This window comes from Carassius gibelio, chromosome B17 (assembly GCF_023724105.1).
Source record: "Carassius gibelio isolate Cgi1373 ecotype wild population from Czech Republic chromosome B17, carGib1.2-hapl.c, whole genome shotgun sequence".
Lineage (NCBI taxonomy): Eukaryota > Metazoa > Chordata > Actinopteri > Cypriniformes > Cyprinidae > Carassius > Carassius gibelio.
Genome location: NC_068412.1, coordinates 23,814,839 through 23,836,419, shown reverse-complemented (window position 1 = coordinate 23,836,419; position 21,581 = coordinate 23,814,839). Strand labels below are relative to the sequence as shown.

The 21,581-nt window shown below is 35.5% G+C and overlaps 3 protein-coding genes across 16 annotated transcripts in view; 2 read left to right on the top strand and 1 right to left on the bottom strand.

Annotated features, from left to right (window-relative positions):
* The first annotated feature begins 275 nt into the window (after positions 1 to 275).
* On the top strand, positions 276 to 5,055 carry LOC127976539 (leucine-rich repeat-containing protein 57). Of its 3 annotated transcripts, XM_052581011.1 has the most exons (7): positions 276 to 542; positions 1,013 to 1,099; positions 1,224 to 1,358; positions 1,441 to 1,576; positions 2,242 to 2,510; positions 2,603 to 2,788; positions 3,772 to 5,055. In XM_052581011.1, the coding sequence occupies exons 3-7, from the start codon at positions 1,275 to 1,277 to the stop codon at positions 3,811 to 3,813; spliced, it is 717 nt and encodes a 238-aa protein (XP_052436971.1). In that variant the 5' UTR covers positions 276 to 542; positions 1,013 to 1,099; positions 1,224 to 1,274; the 3' UTR covers positions 3,814 to 5,055. The 3 variants fall into 3 exon arrangements, with proteins under 3 accessions (XP_052436971.1, XP_052436972.1, XP_052436970.1); XM_052581012.1 differs by lacking the exon at positions 1,013 to 1,099 and having other exon boundaries at positions 1,259 to 1,358; XM_052581010.1 differs by lacking the exon at positions 1,013 to 1,099 and having other exon boundaries at positions 277 to 542.
* A 486-nt stretch (positions 5,056 to 5,541) lies between these two features.
* LOC127976538 (breast cancer metastasis-suppressor 1-like protein-A) lies at positions 5,542 to 9,156 on the bottom strand. 2 transcript variants are annotated; one of them, XM_052581007.1, is made up of 10 exons: positions 8,662 to 9,156; positions 8,102 to 8,192; positions 7,867 to 8,012; positions 7,660 to 7,739; positions 7,345 to 7,441; positions 7,174 to 7,263; positions 7,023 to 7,087; positions 6,910 to 6,949; positions 6,571 to 6,697; positions 5,542 to 6,483 (listed from the first exon to the last, which is right to left on the bottom strand). In XM_052581007.1, exons 1-10 carry the CDS (start codon positions 8,795 to 8,797, stop codon positions 6,366 to 6,368), a joined length of 990 nt encoding a protein of 329 aa, XP_052436967.1. In that variant the 5' UTR covers positions 8,798 to 9,156; the 3' UTR covers positions 5,542 to 6,365. The 2 variants fall into 2 exon arrangements, with proteins under 2 accessions (XP_052436967.1, XP_052436969.1); XM_052581009.1 differs by having other exon boundaries at positions 7,867 to 7,994; positions 8,662 to 9,155.
* Positions 9,157 to 10,351: 1,195 nt separating this feature from the next.
* Positions 10,352 to 21,581, top strand: part of LOC127976178 (ral GTPase-activating protein subunit alpha-1) — a 72,151-nt gene continuing 60,921 nt past the window's right edge. For 4 of the 11 annotated variants that reach the window (XM_052580427.1, XM_052580424.1, XM_052580423.1 and 1 more), the window contains exons 1-7: positions 10,355 to 10,689; positions 16,306 to 16,416; positions 17,600 to 17,649; positions 18,209 to 18,266; positions 20,124 to 20,167; positions 20,440 to 20,623; positions 21,416 to 21,531. In XM_052580427.1, the coding sequence (XP_052436387.1) occupies positions 10,551 to 10,689; positions 16,306 to 16,416; positions 17,600 to 17,649; positions 18,209 to 18,266; positions 20,124 to 20,167; positions 20,440 to 20,623; positions 21,416 to 21,531 (702 nt within the window). In that variant the 5' untranslated portion in view covers positions 10,355 to 10,550. Of the gene's footprint in view, positions 10,690 to 16,305; positions 16,417 to 17,599; positions 17,650 to 18,208; positions 18,267 to 20,123; positions 20,168 to 20,439; positions 20,624 to 21,415; positions 21,532 to 21,581 lie in introns of all 11 variants that reach the window. The other 7 variants (XR_008157744.1, XR_008157745.1, XM_052580420.1 and 4 more) reach the window with 4 other exon arrangements.

The window sequence follows — 21,581 nt, the reverse complement described above, 5'->3', positions numbered from 1 at the left end:
TAACAGAGCAGTGAATGGGATGATTTATTATTATTTTAACGTATTAATAGCTGGAGTACACTTAAATATGGTAACCCCAAATCTGTGTACGTTTTATAAGGGAGACCAGTTATTTATAATGCATAACATGAATGCATAGCAAATTTAGATGTAACGTAAATGTAACAGTGACTGTACAAGTCATTGAGGCCGTGTCACAGCCGAGCCACTAAGTGGCGATATACAGGAAACGGAGGATACATTGTCTACTACCGCTACTTAGCGGACGGGAGGTGCAATTACACGCTAGCGCTTCAGTCAACTGTCTGTTTATACATAAGCAAACATCATCCTGGGGATGGACAAAGTTCCTTAGATCCCCATTTGATCACCATCTTGGATCACCATCCGATAATATTTTATTACTGGGTTGAACATTTATAAAGCGCTGAATGAAGGTTCTTCAGCTCTAGCCAACGGTATTTTGTAAACTTTTCCTGCTGTAACGTTACACATAGTCAAACTGTGGATTCACAGATAGCCAGTCAAGCTAGCTGGCTAAGGTAAATATTAAGTTACTCTGAAATAAAACACAAATGGTTTTCAGTCGCGCATGTGCAGGTTTAGACTTCGCGCTAAAGTGCTGAAAGATTATATTTAGCTCTGCAAAGCAAAGACTGTTCAGTCTCCATGTGTTTGTTTGTTTGTTTGTTTGTAGCTCAGAAATGATTAACGTTACGTCATCTGGATTATATTATCTACTACTATGTTTTACTCTGGCAACTATATATAACTACGATTTTATCTTAAATGTTCAAGTAGTGTTTTACGAAATAATTTGTGAATGAATGAGTCGGTGAATTAATCTAATTAATGTGTATTACTACTGGAACCGTGTTTAAGTTGCTATTTTTCATAACTCATTCTATTATATTTTCTAAACTGTAAGAGTTGAAGGGTTAGTTCACCAAAAATTTATATTTTGTTATCATTTACTCGTCGTAAATTTGTTTCAACTTTCCAATTCTTGAAGCCAGTGGCTACCAGCAACTGTTCGGTTACCAACATTCTGTAAATTATTTCTATTATGTTCAACAAAAGAAAGAAACTCAGAACTTTGGTGAGTAAATTACCGAATTTTTATTTTTGGGTGAACTATTCCTTTAGATAATGATCACTACACAATAACCTTGGTAACTAACTAGCTGACTTTATATATAATTTTTTTTTTTTAATCTAACTAGTCTTCCAGAGGATTTACTGATATCAAATTTGGCAGCATCCAGATCCTGTAAATGGGGAACAGTGCGCTCAAAGCTCATTTGGAAACATCTGAGAAGACTGGAGTCTTTCAGCTGACTGGAAAGGGTTTGACAGAGGTGCTAATAGGCTTGTCGTAAACATTTTCACCACTCTGATCGTCATGGACTATTAACAGCTCACATGTCTTTGTTCATGTAGTTCCCAGAGGAGCTGCAGAAACTCACCGGAAACCTGCGGACTGTCGATCTGTCCAACAACAAAATCGAGGTGCTTCCAGCATTCATAGGAGTCTTCCAGCAGCTCAAGAGTCTCACCATAAGCAGCAATAAACTGAGTAAGTGTACACAAATAGCTAAATATGGCCAACATAAAGATCAACTTATCATTCTACACTTTTATTTTTTTGTTTGTTAATTTTTTGCCATTTTTTAGAATTAAATATTCTCATTTTGCTTCTGTACTTTTAAAGCTTTTTATGTAGATTACCTCTGTTGTGATTGGCTATCTATCTTTGCATGTGAAAGTAGTGATCCCCTGTCAAACTGATGAATAGTGAACTATTTTGGGGTAGTTAACGACAGACATGTTCATAATAGCTAATAAGAATTTATAATAATTTTTGATGAGTATTGGGGAAAGATTTATGCTGGCCAATGTTTTCTTTGAAGTTTTCCCCATTTTTAAATCAGTTTTTGACCTTCACTAATTAATTTGTGTACATTTGTTATTATTTAACTGTAATTTTTCTAATTGAATATATATTTAAAATGTAATTTATTCCTGTGATGCAAAGCTGAATTTCAGCAGCCATTACTTCAGTCTTCAATGTCACATGATCCTTCAGAATTAATTCTAACGTTCTGATTCGCTGCTCATTAAACATGTCTTACTGTGGTTTCTACATAGTAAATCAAAGTCATATTATTGCACAGTATTCTGTATTCTATGATATTAACCCTTAAGCACTCCAACAGTATATGATTTTTTTTATGTGTGCAGCCAGTCTACCAAACGACATCGGGAAACTCAAGAAGCTGGAGACTCTTATTTTAAATGGGAACCAGTTGAATCAGCTTCCTTCATCGGTGGGTCAGCTCAAGTCCTTGCGCACCCTAAGCCTCTCTGGGAATTACTTCAAGGAGTTTCCTAGTGGACTCGGCACCCTTCGCCAGCTCGATGTGCTGGACCTGTCCAAGAATAAGATCCAGGTGGTTCCTGCAGAAGTGGCCGAACTGCAAGCCATTGAAATCAACCTCAATCAGAACCAGGTGAGGTTTTTTTGTTTGGTTTTTATGTTCAGGAACTGTGCTGGTATAGATGTGTCAGGGTGAATTTTTGCGCTGTGTTTGTTCTGTTTCAGATTTCGACCCTGTCTCCAGAGGTGTCTCGTGCTCCCAGACTGAAGGTCTTACGGCTGGAGGAGAACTGTCTGGAGCTCTCCTCTATCCCACCCTCCATCCTCTCAGACTCTCAGGTGTCCCTGCTGTCCGTGGAGGGCAACTTATTCGAAGTTAAAACGTTGCGTGACCTAGAAGGATATGATAAAGTAAGTTTGTCTACTCTTATAGCTCTAAAACCTTTTATAAGAAGGCATAAAAATAGTTTTTTTTTCTTTTTAGTTTAGATTCTAGGTCCAGTGTTAATAGTCAGTTTTGTGTGTCTCATCCTCTTAAATAAATATCACGTTTTTCCAAGTTGGAGAATACCACAGTTTAAGTTTGAATGTAAAACAAAACTGGTCCAATTATTTGTTTTTGAAACAAAGTCAAATTCCGCAAAACCTAACCAGTCACTTCAGCAAGGTGCAATAGGATTTTAGAAGCGGCAAAAATCCAGGAAGAGATAATACTATAATTTCCCCCAAATATAATCATTTATTAATCTTAGAGCAATTTTAATGTTTCAAGCAGTGCTGTTTACACTGTAGATGTTATTTTGTGTGTGTGTTGTTGATTCTGAATGAAGATTTGACATCTAGTTCTAGTCTAGTCCACTTGTTATTAGTTCGCCCAAAACATATCTTACTTCCAGGTGTCAACAGGGCATCAGTTGAAAGCTTTATGAGTTTGATTTTCACTATGAGATTTTTATTACAATCAAGTTATAAGCAAACTTTTCATTTTCCAAAATAAGCAGATTGTTTATAATTACACTTACTTTAAACTGAAAAAATTCATTAAAATACGATACGATAATAATAAGACATTTTTCTTCAGAATCAAATAATCATATTAGAATGATTTCTGAAAGATCATGTGACACTTTTAATAAACTCAGTTTTAGAATTGAACAATAAAAAGCCGTTATTATAAATTGTAACAATATTTTACTATATATATATTTTTTGCTGTATTTGTGAGAAAAAAAAGCAGCCTTGATGAGCAAGATTGCATTTCAAAAACTGGAAAAAACGTGATTTAGGAGCCTAATGCCAATCTACATTAAAAAGACATTTTGAGCATTTTTTTTTTATACTTCATCTTTCTTGCATAGTAATATAATGACTTGCTTTAATCTTTTGTTTTTCAGTACATGGAACGTTTCACTGCAACCAAAAAGAAATTTGCGTGAACAGTCAGAGGCTTGCTGCAGATGTCCTCGGATCTGGGCTTACCGTTGAAAGGTTTCAGCTGAGACTGCTTGTGAAAACAGCGGGATGAGAATGGAAAAATGGTCAAGACTGCTTCACAACTCGGTAGAATGATGGCTAAGAAACCTCAGCCCTGCTGCTCATCAAATTACAATACAGTCAGCAGTGTATGGACCTTGCATCATTCTTTCTTTTGCAAAGATTTTATTAACCGAAATATAATGCAGACTCAGCTTCATGAGGACATTTATACTGGAGAATGGTTTGTTCTGTATATCCAGGTGCACTAATGCCACGTCTGTTTATAGAACATCCTTCTTTCAGAGAACTAACTAAAATATTATACGTCATGTAACCTTGTTTCTATTGCTGAGCATTTATTGATTCATTTATTTTGATTGAGCTGTGGTCTCAACTTCCATCAAGTGATATTTATGAAGCAGCCATTTTTTTTTCTGACAACAAAGGCTGCATATGAGTTTCAGTGTTGATTACTGTCCATGAAATGCCAGTCGATATTTATATTTATAACACAACATTCAGTTTTAATTCAGTGCACTTTGCTTTTATACATTCTGCATGTTTTCTTACCATAAAAGTGTGTAACTCAAAAAGCATTTTAGTGAAGGATTATGTATTTTCATGCAGTTTTTGAGATCTAAATCTATTGTTCTTTATGGTCATGTCTATGTTTGCATCTATCTTTTGCACACTTGAATGGCATCTCATTTGTTTAAAGCGATAGTTTATTAAAAAATTAAAATCCTGTTAACATTTACTCAGCCTAAAGTTGTTCCAAACCTGTATGACTTTCTTTCTTTTGCTGAACACAAATGAAGATATTTTGAAGAATGTGGGTAACTAAACAGGTTCTGGTCCCTATTGACTTCCATAGAATTTGTAATGTTGACAGTTTTCATTTTTGGGTGAACTATCTCTTTAGCCTAGTTTGTCTTTCAGTGAATGAATGCATGCACACTAATGGGAATTTTATAATCATAAATGTAACCTATTCCCCAAAAGCAGCCATGAGTGACTTTAACTCTAATGCAGCATTTGTAAAATACATGTTCCTTCTTCTCAACATACTATGTCAGTACATTGTTTTTATGCTGCAACATTCAGCCACAGAATAAAGGTTGCACTGTATTAAAATTACAACATCTTCAAGCTAATTGTACCTGAATGTTCCTTTCAGGATGAATAAAGTGCATCTATCGGTCTTTCTCCTGTACAGTATTATTACACTTGTGATTTTTGATGCAAGCAAATAGTGTGTGCTACATAAGACAGCTCAGGACATATCAATGATTCAAATGATTGCTTTTAAAGAAGTCATTTCAGTTATTATGAATTGTTTTTATCAGCTTTTTGTGATCTTATTCTGATGGCACCCATTTGCTGTAGAGGATCCATTGGTCATGAGCACATGATGCAATGCTAAATTTCCCCAAATTTTTCAGATGATGAAACAAACTCGTATACATCTTGGAGGACCTGAGGGTGAGTATATTTTCATTTTCAGATGAACTATTCCTTTAATGCTAACATGAGTCTGTTTTAATATTATCACTCCACTAAATAAGTTGTGCAAGGATTATAACATTACACACCTTTCCATTACAGATCTACTTCCCTGTCTCTTCGTAAACCCATTCTAAGAGGATATACGATATCTATATATCAATATAAATAAAAGACAACAAAGGTGTGATACTGAATTCTGTATTTGTAATTTTGTTCAATGTGAATTCATAATAACTCAAAAAATACATTCAGAACAGGCCTTTCAGAAATATGTATGAATCAGGAAAATCAAGAAATAAAAAAACTAAAGGCACATTACAACAAAAAAACAAAGGGTGGTGCTATAACCCAACATAGAAAAGAACACTGAACTAATGACCAGAGCTGAAATGCACATTACAATGCAATTCTCCATATATAAATGACTCTTTAGACTGTAAATAGAGCAGCAAGATCACAGCTTCCTAGAACACAATGAACAGTAAACAGCTGTTCAAAGAGCTGAGACTCCGAAAAAGTGTGATAACGTCTTGTTTATTCACTCCTTAAATACTTCAAATATCTGTATTTTATATAGGATGTTGCACAAGCAAGACCGTTTCAATATAAGCCACCAAAAATGGCAAACAAACTGTTTCATTAGTTTCTGAACACAGTGATGCGGCAGAAATATAAAAAACGTAGGAAACCATTTGCTAGCCAGACATGGCATTACAAATAACTACACGTCAGAACTGAAATGGAAAATGAGCCCAGTCAACAAAATACAAAAGTCCCACATTTCATGGTAATAACTACACCAGTAATTATATATATTTTTTTTACCTGTTTGGTGTAATACTCTTTTAAATGGTGTTGCATTGAATATATACAATAAAATAATATAAACTTTCCTCACATTACACATAATTCCAATGTGTCTGTTTTTAAACATCAAAAAAGGTATTTAAATCATGATATACTGTACAGAAAATGACACTATTAAACATATCAGACCTCAGGTAGATCAGGCATGTTTTATGGTGTATTTGCCTTTCTGAAGCTGTGAGATGTAGAGTTTTGACTTGCTCCCATCGACCCGTTTGAACCAGACTTCATCGTGATTGATTGTAGTTATTACAGCGCTGTTTGAAACAGAAGACGGGGGAAAAATAACTGACAAATGGGCTGCAAAATAATCAATATGAGCTCGGTCATTCTGGATCCCTCACCTCGTAGGATACTCGTCTTTCTTGTCGATACATATGGCTTGTCCACGACTGTACCATTCTCCGTCGTAAAACAAGCGTCCATCCTCCGAGCGGGCATTGTGCTGGTGTTTGTCACTCTTTGAAGAGACTAGAGCAAATTTAGCAAGTTCTATTATTACGAATGACACAAAAAACAACTTTAACATTACATAATAAAGAACCTATAGGATAAGCTGAAGAGAGCTTAAAAGACCAACTGTAGTAATTAGTATTTAACTACTAAATAATGTAATATTATATTAGAAAAATAATATACTTCAATATAGTTATGAAAATAGTAGCACAGAGAAATGATCTTACCATCAGTCTTTACTCTGTGAGGTCCTAATGTTGCCATGGCCTACAAGATATTAACATAAAACATCATTTCTTTTACAATAATAATATTTTCGTTATATTTTTGACAGTCTAACCTTTCGAATAGCAGTCCAGTCTTCCAGTATATCCAGGTCTTGCAGCATGTAAACTATATATGGCCGTGCACATGTTAAGAAATGTACAAATGACAGACTTTTCAAGCAAATTCTGATTATAGGTACATGAACAGGTTGAAGTAAAGGATATCTGACACAACGACAGGCTTTTTCTTTTTCTCTGGACTGAAGGGATCTTTCTTCTTATTTTTTCTTGATTGTAACTCATCGTTCCAGAGCTCTGTATGGGAAATATGACAAAGGTTGTATAAACAACTCAATAAAAAACCAAATTATTTGTGACTATTCACAATATCAATACCTGAGGTAATATCTATACTGTGCCGGTCTTCCTCTAAACGTCTGATCTTCTCTTCTAATTCACTTTGCACCGTATCAAATAATAACAGTTTTTCACTCTAGAAGAGATCATGTGAAACAAATTTAGAAGTTTGTTTAAATAAATGCATATATTAATGTGGTAACTGGCAGGCTTTTAGTGCTGTTAAGAGTATAAAACAGCTTCAAGTAATATAAATACTCTTGTATGGCTATGTTATGAAGACTCAACAAGACATTTCAGACATGCAACGTTGTTTAGGTGATAGTTGTGATAGAAGACATCTGTAAAGCTCACCTCCCAGTGCTGGAACGCTGCTTGGGTTTCACAGTTGTATTTATTCTTCACGGATTCCAAGCACAATTCTCTGTAGATACCTGCGCATGAATGTATTATTTCAACAATGAGACAATGCACTTTCTTACCTAGAAAAAAAACCAACTCGTATAAATGCACAAAATCAAAGAACAATAATCCAATGTTCAGTTTGGACATCAGACCGACCTGCAACTTTAGTTCTAATCTGCATGTTCTCCTGAAGATTTGCAAGGGGTTCCAGGTACTCTGGTGCCTTTCCTGACATCACTTCCTGAAGTTTGGCATCAACTTGATTCAGTCTCTCTTTATATAACCTACAGAAATTATGACCACTTAGTGACCAGTGTGGAAAAGTTTGTATGTAACTTGTAAATAACATATTCATAGACAGATTAAACACAAACAAGAGGATGGTACATACTGGTCTTTGAGGTCAGTGAACTGTTTTTCTAGATTAGTCATTTCGTCAATGCATTCCATCCTTCTTCTTTCACAGTCCTCATCGTCCATTTCTGCGTGTAAAATTTTTTATATATTTTTTTTCATTTAAAGTAACAGTTTACCCAAAAATGAGGACTTGATGAAAATTTGTTGATGAGTTTGTTTCTTTATCAAACCACATATGGAGAAACTTTGCATCACTTGCTTACCAATGGATCCTCTGCAGTGAATGGGTGCCATCAGGATGAGATTCAAGTCACAATACATTAATTAATAGTCTTGGGTCATATGGAAGATTTGTGGAAGACTTATCAGCTGTTTGGATTCTCATTCTGATGGCACCCATTCACTGCATAGTGAATTATGTAATGCGAAATTTTTTGCTCATACGAAGAAACAAACCCTTCTACATACTGAATTCTGTAATTAATTTTTTTCTAATTTGCATGGTTCTTGTTTTGCAATTTTAAGTGCAATGCATTTTAACATGTATCCATCTATTCCCATATATCTACGTAGTGAAAACCAAACGTCTCTCACCTGAACTTTCCCCATCTTCAGAGGCAGACGAGCTCTCAGTATCCTCATCTTCTGAGCTGCTCCCCTCTTGCTCTGCGAAATCCACCTCCATCTCTTCATGGTTGCTCTCCTTCTTTTCTCTCGAATGCACTGGCATCCCTTCTTTTTTTAAACTTAGACTACCGACAAATCTACTGAACTACTTCTCACAAATCAATCTTTTATGCAAGCAGATGTGTTTGTTAGCTTGATGTTATTGCTAAAAACAAAACAGACTTATACACGTCTAACGTTAGGTGTATCATGCTAACAAACGTTCGAATCCTGCAAATTACCAGTAACGTCAGTTGTCGTTTAGTCTAGATATGATGGAAAGAAAACAGGCATCTCTTGCTTATTAAATTGCTTGACCTATTTTAATACTTTAGCAAACCACAAAAAAGTACCCACTGTTTTGCTTTTTTAAACCCATGCCACCCTCTGAAAAGCTGGGACGCTGGCGCGTAATGTGCGCTGTTGTAGCACTCTGGGGTTTGTAGTTTTTATGGTGGCACCGATCCTTCCGGTACTATTGTTCTTAGCGGACTAAAGAACTACATTTCCCCGTTGTCACTCGTCCTGTGGAGAGCGTGTTTACGGCTGCAAATACAGGCTGTATAAACTGATGGACGACTGGATGAAATGATTGTGTTGTTTTATGCTGTATCAAGTAAACTTATAAAATCGAATTTATTATTAACCAGTTTTAACCAAATTCATTTTCAGACAATTTCACAATGCAACAATAATTCAGAATCTCCAAACATTATCATACACTTATTATTATTATTTTTTTTTTTTTTTTACATTTCTTTTTATTAATTTATTCTCAAAGTAATATATCACTCAAAATAACATTTCTAATATATAAAAAACACAAATACTTTTTCCTAACTGTTTTGGAAAAATTAAACAATTAAGATAAAGTTGAAAGATTTATTGTGTTTTCATTCATTCATCAATTCATTCATTCATTATATAATATATAAATATACTAACCAATACAGAACAGTATCAGGGCAGGGAAACAGCTTACAACTTATATCACTATTATCTTAAGATTATTAAAAACCTGGAACTTGTGTAGCATGTAAATTATTTTCCTCATGAACCAACAAAAATTAAAAAGAGGTTAAATTCAGAGGTTATTTCATTAAATAATCTATTTCACTCTGAAGTATATGTTATATTTAAGTTATACATGTAAGTATATGTTTATACTTTTAAATATGTAATAAAACACCACAAAAAGAAAATGCTTATTTTGTATTTTATTCTTTTTTTTTCGGTCAACCTCGGTCTATTCGGCAAGTTTTTTTTTCAGCAGAAAACGTCAGGGGTTGTTTTCAGTCTTGAAGAAATGAGCACAATAAATTAATACACTTATGGCATACAATGAAAACAAAAATGGTATATTAATTAAAACAGCTTACATAAAAGAAATACATAAAAAACATGAATGCAAAAACACATAGGCTAATAAACATATCTCACTACAACCGTATAGAAATGTCTTATACATTTTTTTTTCTATCATACTTAAAAATGAATTAATAGATATAGTTTATGAATGTGTAATGTTTCTCCTGTGCTGTGGATTCGATGACGTCTGAGCGTTGAATGACTCTGGCCTCGATTAAGCTGTTTTTCATGTCGCGTCGTCCGCCATGTTTTCAGATCTTCTTCAGAGAGGTGTGTGTAGTTCACAAGACACACACACACAGAGGAGGGCTGGCTGCTCTTTTCTTTTGTCTGACCTCCTCTGCAAAAATGCACGCCTCACTTCTATTTCCTCAAGTTTCCTCACAACCCATAACACCTTTCGAGCCGTAAATCTGACAACCCCTTCCATGTTTAAGGGGAATTAACGGATGATTATCATTAGCTCTTCAAAACATCTCGGAATGTTCTCTAAAAAACCTCATGGAGATGTCAGGAAATCGACACAGAAAGTGCTGGACCCCAAGAAGGACGTGCTGACAAGATTGAAACATCTGAGAATCGTTATTGGTGAGAAATAACATTATTTGTACGTTACTCGTGTTATGGTCCCAGTATTGTTTTGCAGGGAGCTAACACGCTAAGCACAGGAGAATGAAGGCACCATCAGCAATGGGGTGTTTACCAGTATTTTATGTTGAAAACATTTGACAATTTTTGACAGGGTTATCTTTAGAAGCGTGGCCAGGTATGCGGTGGTTTTATAGTGTTTTGAGTCGATCTGTTGTATGGTTGAGTGTTTTTATGTCTTTGCTGTGGGTGTTGTTTTGATATAACACATGGATTGGTTTGTCACAGAAACCTCTTTAGTTGTCAGTGAATCTGTTGAGAAGATGTTCTGCATGGACTTTTCACTTTTTTCACTTTTTTTTTTATACTAACTTACTAACTAACTATAGTTATCCAAATAAATAATTGTCATTCCAATGTTAGGTTTGTATATATATATATATATATATATATATATATATATATATATATATATATATATATATATATATATATATATATATATTTTATGTCAGTCACCCAATCGAAATTGAATGATTCACTCAGATTCACTGAGAATCAAATAATGATGATCAGCATGCAATGTGCATTCTGCAAATTGTAAACAATTATATTTACTCTTTTACACACATTTGCCCAAACATGCAATATGCCTAAATTAATAAGAAATTCAAATCTGGTATGAACTATGACTAATTGTTCAGAGATCTGAACTTATTGTTTTGAAGAATATAAAACAAAAACCCATTGTTGAACTGAGTCAGAGCAATTGGGAAAAACTGGAAATGTAGATTTACAGTCTCTCAATATCGACAAGAACTGTCAGGTTTGTGGTCTGTCATTCTTAAAACAATAAAGGTCAAATCGCCTGGAGATTTCTTCTCGATTAGTAGTCATGTTTTGGGTGGGGACAGCAAAGATACTGTTCTTCAGGACTGGGTGGGACGTCACAGAATAACAGAAATAAACCAGCACTTCCTTTGGGATTTGTCAAGGAAGTCAGAGAAGGAGTCTGTCTTAGGCCGGTTCCCTCAGATTCATGAGTTGTTTAGCTTTAAAGCTGCACTGGCTTCCTGAATGTTGGACATGAAGATGGTTTATGTAACAAGGCAGATTCTTCAGTGAAGGTGCAGTGTCTGTGGTTAAAGAGTCCTGTTTGAGGTGTTGGTCGACCCTGGAGTGGCTACTGTCCAATCACGACCCTGTTTCCTGAATTGCTTTCTGTGGTGTTATCTGGCTTCCTGGTGCCATTGTGTTATGCTAATGATGTTTAGAAACTGAAAACTATGTGATGTTGCTACGAACGGCAAGGAAAAGGTGAAAAGGGGAATTGTTAAAATGTCTGTGATTGTTTCATATAGTAACACTTGTGTAACATCAAATACTATGCGTTGATGTTGTAATGTGACTGATTAATGTGTATTATGTACATTATGGTATCATGATCCAGATATCGGTTTAATGTTGTATGACCATGTCCCAGCTGATTGATTCTACCCTGAATTTACAGCAATGGTGCATTTTTTATTATGTTTGGTCCATTTATTTTTTTCACTATAAAATGATAGACTCACCATTCATATATGAAACGCTATTCATTTAATGCTTCCACTTATTGTGGCCTAGATAAGAGCCTGTGCACAACAGTTTTTGTGCATTTGGGGACCTGAGGAAGTGAAATGTAGCCTAAATAAATGCAAACACACCGTTTGAGATTTTAAGAACTACCTTTAACTTAATACAAGTGGGACTGTTTGAACTGTGTGAACTTCTGTGTGAACTTCTGCATCTGTACATTAGCTTTTCTGTACAACAGATCAATCGGCATCCTTAGCATGCTGCCATTGAGAATTGCTGATGTGAACAACAGTCATATTTTATGTGAAGTCATTAAATGGGCTCTCAAAGGATTGCTGCACACTCAATAATTGTGAACTACCAAAGATCTTAAGGTTGATTGATATAGATATTGAAATGACTGCATCACTATTACTACGGCGCATATTTGGGGTTAGAGATTTGAACAAAAAAAAACAAAAAAACATGTGATTTGACCTGCACCATTTGTACTATGGATATTAAAGGTCTCTCATTAAGAAGAGTAATGCTATTGCTTTTCTAAGCAATTCAAATAATGATACAAAAATTCCATAGACTTCCATCCTTTTTACTTAACATCTTGACATCAGAAGGAGTGTATTTAGTTCTGCACCCTCATACATTGTGCGTACCTTGAAATTGACAGTTTGGGAGCGTCTGTGGCGTCGTTCTTTTCATGGTGTTCAGTTCATCTTTAAAGATGAGGGCCATTATCTTTGAGTGATTCTAATACACCGTCAGGCACTTGGGCTCGCTGCTGTGTTCTATTTTAGACCACAAATATTTCCGACAGCCAGTGTAGCACCATCCGTTGGTCTGTTCTCTCTCATGTTGTGTAGTTTAAGCCAAAATTCCCCTCCGTCTGTCTGTTCTCAAAGATTATTGAAATACATCACAATCTGTAAAATTCGTAGGGCTCTGGTTCACTACTGCACTGTTAATCATTATCAGTTTGAATAAGGGAAGGACATTGTGAGGATTTTTGTAACTGAGTACCCAAAGAGATCAAATTATTAATAAATCAAAGTTCAAATGGTTTCTAAAAAATAGCTATTAATAATGTTCATTCATTATTATTCATTAGCATTATTTTTGACATCCCTATATAATGGTGTTGTCAGTTACTATAAAACATAAACCAAAACCAAAAATAATTATTTTATTAATGTGCATGTAAAATATATATATATATATATATATATATATATTGTTTTATTTGCACATCATTAATAATGCCCTTATAAATAGTTTTTTTTTGAACGTGACATGAAAGAAATGCATTAATGAAAACATCAGGTTTTGACAATGTCAATAAAAAAAAAAAAAATGGAATTGTGCATGCTTTCTTGTACAGTATGTTTCTCATGTTTCTGTTTTCTTTGTAATCTCTTTATGAAAGACAATCCTCATTCTGTGGGTTGCAGGCAAGAGTGAATCATTTTGAGAAGATCAAACAGTATTTTTACTCTCTCAGTATTTCTAGCATGCCCAAAGTGATTTGCTGAACACGTATGACTCCTCAACTGCTAATGCTGTCTCCGTAATGGCATAAGTAACCCTTGGTCTGAATATTTATCAGAGTTTATCTGCACCAGGTCTCTGCATTGGCTCTGGTGTTCATGTTGGCTCCCAGATCTATAAACAGACCGGAGCGGGCACTTGACTGTGGTCTGAGCGTGCGACCAGAACCAGCTGCATTAGGGGTGATGAGTCGAGCTGGACTGCGTGGAGGAGCTTTAAAGTACAAATATTGACTTGTGTTGCTGGGCTGCGGCTTGCAATAGACATCAGCATCAGTAAAGAGACCTGCACGCATCCTGATTTCTGAAAGAGACCAATCTGAAGCTGGACAGATTGTGTTCATGAAAGAGAGACAGAGCATAAAGGGGCATTTTACACTGTACACATTTGTTTGTCAAGATCTTGGGGATCTTTTGATCTATGATTTCATGCATAAATGCAAGAAATTTGTTTTTTAGATTAATATAAAGTATGCATTTATTTTGCATGCTTCTCTTTGTAAAACTAACATTTTAATTAAGCCACGCTTAAGATATTAAAGAGCCAGTAAGATGAAAATTCTAAGCTTCCTATCACTGTTTATAAGTCCTGTACATTAGGTTTAAATCCATCCAAGGTTAAAAAACATTGTCATTTTGTCAAAATATCATTTTAAAATTACCTCAATTCTCAGAGATCCCCAAACGGTTCGCGCGAAGCTGTTCAAAAGATTCAGTTTCCTTAAACACCACCTTTCGGTAGCATACTGTGTTTTGATTGGTCATCTAACATAGTCAGGTTTGGTTGGTTATTCCTCACACACCTCCATGGTAAACTATGCGTTAGCATCTGTTTGGGGTGAATTATGTTTTATGTGTGGGTGTATTCAAGCCGTGCGCTTCAGTTTGAATCTGAATAGCGCGTTCAGCGCGGGGGCGTGGTCACATATAACGAAGGGAGACATGAAAAACAGACATCGCGTTGTCTTCATATGGATTACTTTATCACAGAATATCTGTTAGCAGCACTTGTTTAGTTTTAAAGTAGACATGTCAAGCTTTCTATAGATATCTCTCTCATGTCTCTTCGTTAAGTATTCACGGAGTTACACTGAATTTTAATGATGTGTTTGTACATGACGATCAGCGCATACAGGCTGCAGACAGCACAAATACTGATAAGACGCTCGGGAGAAAAAAGACACATAACTTCATAATCATACTTCGCGTTGTGATTCGGAGATGCTCGTTGTTCTAAATGAAGTTGGTAATGAACCATCTTTTATGGCAAACGCTTTTGAAAATCCCGCTGTACTCACCGAGATTAGAAAAGCAGTCATCAGTGAAATGTTGTGAACACAACAAAAGGGATTTGTTGTACTGCTCTGGTATTGTGGTGAAAATGAATTTTAGCCATTGGTTCTTCTGATCTTCATTCTTTGGCAGTGAAAATAAAACAAAAGGTCTCCTCGACATGATGCTCTTACACCAAACAGAGCGTCTGTGTGTGTGTGTGTGGGGGGGGGCAGGTCAGAGTTTCGTTTCTCCCAAGACGGTAGGCGGAGATTATTATGCAAAGTGTTCCTAGTGACGTACATAGAGATGGGCAAAAGATTTGAAATCTATAACGAGTCGTTTCAGCGATTCAGAGTCGACTCCTTACTTTAGAAGCCAATAACTTTATAAATCCTGTACTTTTTGGTTTAATTATTTGCACATTGTTTACACAGATGGACAGCTACATCATACACTGTAATACATGTAATTTTTGATTTCCCATCTGTGTGGCTCTTTAAGCACGAGTTGGATCAGATAGTGAAGGAATGGCAGCAACAAGTAGGCATTTGAGTACATTGGTAGTACAGATGATTTTCCCTTGCCACTGTTGTCTTTATCTTGTTTATTGGAGTTTGTAGGACATGTTTCTCTGCAAAACCACTGAGAGTCATATTTATTATGAAAAGTGCTGCACAAATAAAATTGATATCAATTGAAATATTTATATCCATATGTATACATTAAAGATCACTGAGTCAACTACACAATAAAAAAATTCCAGATAATATTTTAATCATTTGCTTTATACAACGGAAATATAAAAGCCAGTTATTGTATTTTTAAACAACATGTTGGTTATTATCACTCGTAATAATATTTTTCTCACACTCAGTATAATGGGCTGTTAAGTTATACATTAAAATATGTTTCTAGCTGCCTTTACATTTATTCAGTGCAATGGGATTATCATATTTGGGGGTTCTTGGCATCCAAACATTTAAGAAAAATAATGTATCAGAGAATGTTTGTCAGTGCTGACTGACTGCACACTGAAATATTAGCACAATAAAGTGCTTTCCAAGAAGTTTACATCTTACATTAATTATTTGAGACATGTTTTTAAAACACCACCAAGAAAATCATTCAGTTTTAAATTGTACAACTCTACACAAATGATATCACAAAGAAAAAAAAAAATGTCCTAAAATCATTAGTTGATTCATTGTTTTTTGTTTTGTAGAAAATGCGGAGCCTGCTGAACTCAAACACCTCTTCGAGCAGAATTACTCCCACATCTACTACGTGTTCTTTGAAAACTTCGTCACCATCGAGGTTAACCTGAAACAGAAAGGTTTGTATCTATCACCCATCTAGTGAGAATGTTCTCTGCTCTGTTGTTTGATAGTTTAATGTTTTTTAAGGTTTCGATTGTCTTGTTTTTCAGCTGACCTACTCATTGTGTGCTCTCAGCAAACACACAGTCAGAAGTCACAGTTGTAGTGTGCAAGTTTCCATGAAATGGCTTGTGATGAAATCTAGCCAGCCCCCAGTTAGCCATGTCCGTTCACACGGGCTCATTATAGTGCACAGAGAGTGCTATACACTGCACAGTTGCTCATTGAGTATTCAGAGAGCTGCTCACTGTCTTTGACCTCCCGTTTGATGTCTTAACATTTTCCCTTGTTCTGTTGCAGCTATGGTTCAGGTTGTTCAGATTGCTTCATACAAGCATTTGTCCCAGTATTTTCCCCTATGTACTTTCTTTATAATTTCATTTTTTAGGTAGTTTGCCTTGTTTTTTGTAGGACACTCAAACAGGACAGGACAGAAAAGGTGAGAGAGGTGGAATGGGTTTCGTGCTTTAACTTTTGCCACTTACTTAATATGCGTTCTTGTCTTACTCTTTGTGTAAAAGAGTAAAAACAGATATGTTATTATTCAGATAGTTGGCTAAAAACCTTTAGGGTTTAAGTTTAACTAACTTGTTCAGCAAGACTTTTTTCCAGACTGTTAGATAATTGTAGGAGGACCTAGCTTGCATTGAAAACATTTGCAATTCATTATGAATTGTGTTGTTGTTTTTTTGTTTTTCATAGAGTAGGTTCTTAATGTTGCAATGAAACGAAAGTTATGTCAGAAATGTTCTTCCCTTTTGTGGTGACTGCGTTAAATGGATTATTGTATTTATATACAATACTCTCTCTCTTTCTCTCTCTCTCTCTCTCTCTCTCTCTCTCTCTCTCTCTCTCTATATATATATATATATATATGAATGAATTGTGAAGATATCTGACCTTGCATTTTGCCTTTTGGTTTTAATAATAATATAATTAAACACACACACATTTTTCAATAAAATTGATGAAGAATATTGTTTTGATCTCCTGGTCTTGATGCCACATGTTGAGTGTCCCATGTCTCCTGCAGAGATGCGTAATCCTTGTTTGTTGAACTATTAATAGCAGCGCTGTGGGTTTCTGTGATCCCTTGGTGACGTTCTGTATGTTTTGTGTCCGTTTTTCTTTTTCCTACAGGTCACAAATCGCAAAGAGAAGAGCTTGATTCTATCCTTTTTATTTTTGAGGTAAGAAATATACATAATCATTGATGGCTATTTAAAAGCATTAGTTCAACCTCATCAGCTTTGACTCCCATCTGGCGCAATATGAATGTTCGCACTGTTACGAGATCCACTAAGATCATGTTTACTGAGGAATCAGTAATGAGATCATTGATAAGAGAGCTTGACGTGCACCTGACAGATAACTGTGAGTCTCTCACACAGAAAACAGGTGTTCTTTACCACACCCTAAATGCTTCTTATGAGTCACGCTGTAGCTTTTTCTCACCTGGTATGCCCCTATGGGCTGTTTGTAATGGTGAAGGCTTGAGACACTTCAGATGCCCCATCATGATGAGACAGGTGTGATTACCGTGTGTAGAGGAGCTATTGCAACATCACAGCCTGTTGTCACAAGGAAGTCCAGTAATGCGTGTTTGCACAAATCTGTTCATCTGTTTTGAAATGTAAAAATATGCTACACTCACAACATTTTTTTCTTCTCTTGTTACATTGATTGAGTTGTTTAAATGCATGTGCTAACATGATCACATATAGTCAACTCCATGTGCTTACCTTGCAGAAAATCCTACAGCTGTTACCAGAACGAATACAAGGAAGATGGCAGTTCCACAGCATAGGTGAACGTTTCTACTTTTGTAAATGCTGCTGTTTAACAGTTAGGGGTAGATACAGTTTTTAAAAGAAGTATCTTACTCTCACCAAGGCTGCATTTATTTGATGGAAAATACTGTAGAAACTGTAACATTGTGAAACTTTTTTCTATTAGCAGCCATTACTTCACAAGATCATTCAGAGATCATTACAATATACTGATTTGATGCTTAAGAAACATTTCGTATTATTATCAATGTTGAATATAGTTGTGCTGCTTAAATATATTTGTGGAACTGTTTTTTTTTTCAGAATAGAAAGTTCAAAATAAAAACATTTATTTGAAATCTAATTTTTTATAACATTATAAATGTCCTTACCGTCACTTTTGTCAATTTAATGCTTCCTTGCTGAAGTAAAAGTGTTTATTTAAAAAAAAAAATATATATATATTAGTCTTCCTTGTTAAGTTTAAGACATTATAAAATGTGTTAATGCACATTATACCTCTATGCTGAAAATTGTTTAGTATTTCACATGCCAGTTTATCGAAACCAAAAAGGGACTCTTATTATGAAGTTCCGGGCTGTGGGGGGTTGTTGTTGAACATGCGTTGTGACCAAGGGGCAAGGAACTCGACCGGAAGTTGAAGTCGGGTGGGGGCTGCCATCTTTTAGCAGAACTTCACTTGCGTTAGCATTCCCATTGACTCCCATTCATTTTGGCGTCACTTTGACAGCGAATAACTTTACATCTGAGGCGTTTAAAGACTCCGTTTGTCCATTATTTATTTCTAAAGATACACGACAATGTATGAAGGGCTCCATTACCTTCTATGTTACATTATGGCCCCGTATAAACAGTTTTTGTAAAAAATAGGCTAACGATTGCGTCATAACCACTCGGCTCTCTGTCGCATTACCGTACAGACAGGTGGAGAAGTTTGCAGGCAATTAACTTAATATGGTGTACTGGCGTTACAGTTTAAAATACTATACAAAATAATTCATCAGAATACTTACTCCTGCTCACTCACGACAAAGAACTCTCCGCTCAAGCTCGCCGTCTCTGCAAAATTAACGATGGCAGTTTGCACGCACAGCCACTTAGAAGATTTACATCTGGCAGACAGGTTGTTGACGTCGTCAAGCTTAGTTTGAGTCTGCGCGTCAGAAACGGAAGTGCTAAAAAACGGTAAAACCGGGCTTCATTTGTCTCAATTGAGTTCCAATGGGGTCACTGTGTCCATTTCTTTTACTGTCTATGGTTGTGACGAGGTGTGTTGAAGAGGAATAAATGGAGTGTTTTATTTTGTATAACATTCCTGACCCCAAACTTTTGAATGGTAGTGTAAATGGAGTGTAGCTTTGGACTATTAAAATAGTGAGCTTTCACGATAAAAAAAAAAAAAAAACTGAAACCAAGTCGCAGAAATCTTATTTTCACATGGAAGAGATCTGATGGTGATACTTCGTGCCTGGTTGGGGTGGTCGTCATATCATGTATTGTCCGGTGGTCTCTCCTTTTCCTCTGCTCTAAAGTCTTTTAGCAGAAGGATACATAGACCACCAAGATAAACACAGATAATGCCAAGGACCTGGGGCCCAGAAACACCCAGATCTGACCGAGAACTCTGACATTACAGTCCTTCATCAGTGAGATAAACAATATGTGACAATAACAATAACATGAAGGATTTTCAGATTTATTTGACTTTGCTCTTTTCTTAATAAACCCACATTCCATACAATCAGATAAACATCACTGACAGATTATAAACAAAGAGACCAGAGCAAACATGTTTTCCAGAATGATCTAGTAAGCCAGCTCATTTATAAACTATAAACTTGTTCCTCGGATTAAACTACTGTGTTGCTTCATAGGTCTCATTCTGAAGAAACTGCTACACACTGGAAACTCCCTAAAGGTATTGAATGTCTAAATAATTACATAACTTACATTATATAAAAGGTCAAAATCTCAGTAAACATGGTCATTGTATGAGTAATTATTCTTTTGTTTTTAATTTTAAATAAATATTTTGAAGTCCTTATTTTCTTAAATGGTTTTGTCTTAGAGTGTATAATTATTCAGTACATGTTAAGTTTTTTTTTTTTTTTTTTTGCCGACATAACCAAGGTTGTGAAGGCTGCCAAAAGTCTTTTTAACCAATAATGTGGTTGTATGTGTGGTGTATAGATCCGGAGGGAAGGGGTGCGTCTCTTCCTTCTGTGGATGCAGGCTCTGCAGCACAACGCTCTGAGAGAGCAGCTCTGGATCTTCGCCTGTCTAATCCCAGGATTCCCTGCACCACAGTCTGAGCTAGGCCCTCGAACACTGGATAATCTGATCAGCCCTCCTCTTAACCTTCAGGAGCGTGAAGGTTTGTTTGTAGTCTCTCGCATCTTATTTCCCAATCAGATAATAAAGGAACAAAAACTGATAAGCAACATCTTCCCCAGATTTTTTTGTATTATTTTTTTATACACTTTTGTAAAATTTTATGTAGTCTCTAAATGACACAGATCATGTTATTTAAGATTTCCCTCACCAAAACAGTCAAAATGTCATTTTTCATGACTACTTGAAATTAAACAGGATGTTTTTTTGTTTTTTTTTTGCCTCTGTAGCTTTAAGACTTATTTAAATTACCTTTGTTGGCTATATTAAAATGTTTATTAATGTTTATAATTATTTGTTTTAATTTCAATTTTAGCTTAAATTTCACTGTGTGCTTTTGTCTTTTTTTTCTAGTTTTAATTTTTTTTTCTGTTGATCTTTTTTTTGTTGTTGTTGTTATTCAATTATGAATTTAGTTTTATGTTTGCATGTAGAGGAGTTGTTGCAACATCCCAGATGTTGTTATTTAATTATAATTTTAGTATTTATTGTCTGTTAGTTGCCAAAGCAATGTTTCTAATATTCATTCATTCATTTTTAACAACAGATTGATTTACATCAGATTGATAGCAATTAACAAATTATTTGTAATTATTTTAGTTGTTTAGTTGTTAATAAATAACAAAACTGTCTCATTGTTGTGATACCATAACCGCAACTACTTCTGAATGACTCGGTTGTGCAGTTTAGCTTCAGTTAATGTTTTGTGTGGAGTGTGCAGGAAGATTTGTGTTAAGTATTTTCAAGGTAAACATATTGTCATCCATTTCTGCAGCTCAAGTGACCCCGGAGGAGATCAGTCCCCTGGTGCCGCCCCAATCAGGAGACAAATCCCAGGAAGATCTAACTGGCTACTTCCTGGAGGCTCTACTAAAATACATGGTAAACCAGGTACTCCCCTCCTCCTACTAACACTGCTGATGCTAACACGGCTGGCGCAG

Coding starts and splice junctions, on each gene's coding strand:
- LOC127976538 (XM_052581007.1), bottom strand. CDS start 8,797: ATGCCAGTGCATTCGAGAGAAAAGAAGGAGAGCAACCATGAAGAGATG. Junction 7,442..7,659: donor CAGCGTTCCAGCACTGGGAG/GTGAGCTTTACA, acceptor GATCTCTTCTAG/AGTGAAAAACTGTTATTATT. Junction 7,088..7,173: donor AAAGCCTGTCGTTGTGTCAG/ATATCCTTTACT, acceptor TAACATGTGCAC/GGCCATATATAGTTTACATG.
- LOC127976539 (XM_052581012.1), top strand. CDS start 1,275: ATGGGGAACAGTGCGCTCAAAGCTCATTTGGAAACATCTGAGAAGACT. Junction 1,359..1,440: donor CTGGAAAGGGTTTGACAGAG/GTGCTAATAGGC, acceptor TTGTTCATGTAG/TTCCCAGAGGAGCTGCAGAA. Junction 2,511..2,602: donor TCAACCTCAATCAGAACCAG/GTGAGGTTTTTT, acceptor GTTCTGTTTCAG/ATTTCGACCCTGTCTCCAGA.